This window comes from Cryptomeria japonica, chromosome 9 (assembly GCF_030272615.1).
Source record: "Cryptomeria japonica chromosome 9, Sugi_1.0, whole genome shotgun sequence".
Classification (NCBI taxonomy): domain Eukaryota; kingdom Viridiplantae; phylum Streptophyta; class Pinopsida; order Cupressales; family Cupressaceae; genus Cryptomeria; species Cryptomeria japonica.
Window position 1 is genome coordinate 10,030,210 of NC_081413.1, and position 2,795 is coordinate 10,033,004.

Consider the following 2,795-nt stretch of genomic DNA (forward strand, 5'->3'; position numbering starts at 1 on the left):
TTTGTACTAATTCTAGGGCTATCAATAGGATAACCATCAGGTATAGGTTTCCTATTCTTAGGATAGAGGATCTAATTTGGGGGGAGCTACCTATTTCTCCAAGATTGACCTCAAGAGTGGGTACCATCAGATTAGGATAAGAGAGGGGGATGAGCAGAAGACTGTATTTAAAAAAAATGAAGGGTTGTATGAGTGGCTTGTGATGCCTTATGGTATTTCAAATTCCCCTAACACTTGTATGAGATTAATGAATGAAGTGTTGCAGGAGTTTATAGGGATGTTTGTGGCAGTCTACCTTGATGACATGTTGGTATTCAGTAAGAGTAAGGAGGAGCACTCAAACCACTTGGAGATAGTCTTGAAGTGGCTACAAGAGTAGAAGTTGATGATAAATTTAGAAAAGTGTGACTTCATGAAACAGGAATTGGTGTACTTAGGCTTTGTCATCTCTAAGGGTGACTTGAAGATGGATTCTTCCAAGGTAAAGGTTATTTTGAACTGGCCTACACCTAAGATAGCAAGAGAGGTAAGAAGTTTTCATGGTTTGGCAACATTTTATAGGAAATTCATTAGGAATTATAGTGATATTTGTGCACCTTTGTTGGAAACCATCAAGAGTGGTGGTAAGGTGAAGTTTGTGTTGACCTAGGAAGTAGATGAGAGTTTTGAGTGTTTAAAACAAAAAGCTGCCAAGTACCCAGTCCTAGTGTTGCCTTATTCTAGTAAGGTCTTCACCATTGAATGTGATGCAAGTGGGTTGGCTATAGGAGTAGTACTGAGCCAAGAGGGGATACTAGTGGCCTTAATTAGTGAAAAACTAAATGAAGAAAAGAGGAAGTATTCCTCATATGATTTAGAGTTGTATGTCATGGTACAAGCTCTAAAAAAGTGGAGGCATTACTTGCTTCCTAAGGAGTTTATTATGTATACTGACAATCATGCTCTTAATTTTTTTAATGGACAAGAGAAGCTCAATCATGTAGACATATGAAATGGGTTGAAAGTCTTCAAGCATACACCTTCATCATCAAGCATAAGAAAGGGGTAGCCAATAAGGTTGCAGATGCTTTAAGTTGGAGGGTGTTGACAGTGCAAGAACTGCAGTTGCAGAGCATGGGTGTTGAGGCACTCAAGGGATTGTATGAAGAGGACCAAGATTTCAAGGAGGTATATAAGGTATGCAGTGAGTTTGCAATTGCTTTTCATGGAGATTTTTCTAACTAAACCTTTCAGGATGGTCTTTTGTTCAAGGGGTGTCCATTATGTATCTCGATGTGTTCAATGAGGGATAATATAGTGAAGGAGAAACATAGTGGTGGTTTAGGAGGCCACTTTGGACTAAATAAGACCTTGGACCTAGTTAGTATATTTTACTTTTGGCCAAGGATGCAAATTGATATCAGAAAGTTTGTGGAGAGTTGTATTGTGTGTCAGAGAGAAAAGGGGGTCTCAACCAATGCACGGTTGTACCAACCTTTGCCTATACCAAGTAGACCTTGGGAAAGTATGATTATGGACTTTGTGATGGGATTACCCAAGACAAGGACAAGTCATGATAGTGTGTTTGTTGTGGTAGATAGGTTCAGCAAAATGGCTCACTTTATTCCTTGTAAAACCACCAATGATGCTAGCTATATTGTAGGATTGTTTTTCAAAGAGATTGTTAGAATCCAAGGGTTGCCTTTGAGTATTGTATCAAACAGGGATAGAAATTTTATAGGGCATTTTTGGAGACCCTTGTGGAAGATATTAGGTACAAATTTGTCTTTTATCTTATCCTATCACCCTCAAACTAATGGTCAAACTGAGGTTGTGAATAGGTCATTTGTAAATCTTCTTAGATGTTTGACAAAAGAGCATGGAAGTAGTTAGGATGTGGTGATACCTCGGGCAGACTATGCCTATAATGATTCAACAAACATAAGTACAGGTTTGAGTCCTTTTGAGATTGTGTATGGTAGTCATCCAAGAGGAGTTTTTGAATTGAGAGATGTCCAGGGGTTGGACAAGAGGAGTGGACATGCTGATGAATTTGCAGAGACTATGTAAGAGGTGCACCAACAAGTCAGAGATACCTTACAACAAAACAGTCAAAAGATTAAGGAAAGAGTGGATCAAAGAAGGAGAGATGTGCATTACAAAGTGGGTGACATGGTCATGGTTCATCTTAGAAAGGACAGGTTTCCCAAGGGAAGCCATAGCAAGTTGATGACGAGAAGGACTGGACCTTGTGAAATTTTGGATAAATATGGTCTTAATGCCTATAAAATTGAACTCCCTGATGATATTTCTATTTCACCTATATTTAATGTTTCTGATATAACATTGTATATGATTCCTACTAGAGTAGAAAGTCCAGGTCAGTCTATTCAAAAAAGTGAAGAGTGGATGAAGCACTTACCACCTGAGGAGCTGCCTAAGATGGAGTGCATTTTGGATAGCCAGGAAACCAAGAAAACAAGGCACAAGACCTATTTTGAGCACTTAGTTAAATGGAAGGGCCTTCTTGACTCAGAAGCTACATGGATGCTAGAGGAAGATATCAAAAAGCAGGGTGGTGATTTGCAGAAGTTGGTCTCTAAGAGTACATGAGACAAATTTCACTCGGGGAGTATGGTGCAGGAGCACCTACCTATGAAGAAATGAACCAGGAAAAAGATGATCTTCTATTAGTCTAGAAGGAATTTAATAAGACCCTATGGGTCCTTTTTGTAATTCAGTGTCCTAGGAGTATGACAAGTTTGTCCATGTATGGGTCAAATTGTCACTTGGGGTCTTGTAGAGAAAATTGAGTC

The 2,795-nt window shown here is 39.1% G+C and overlaps 1 protein-coding gene across 1 annotated transcript; it reads left to right on the plus strand.

Moving 5' to 3' along the window:
• The first annotated feature begins 2,151 nt into the window (after positions 1-2,151).
• Positions 2,152-2,592, plus strand: LOC131056738 (uncharacterized). Its single transcript, XM_057990999.2, has one exon. The coding sequence runs from the start codon at positions 2,152-2,154 to the stop codon at positions 2,590-2,592; it is 441 nt and encodes a 146-aa protein (XP_057846982.2).
• The last annotated feature ends 203 nt before the right edge of the window (positions 2,593-2,795 follow it).

Excerpts from the sequence above, each read along its gene's own strand:
- LOC131056738 (XM_057990999.2), top strand. The coding sequence starts at position 2,152 with ATGGTCATGGTTCATCTTAGAAAGGACAGGTTTCCCAAGGGAAGCCAT.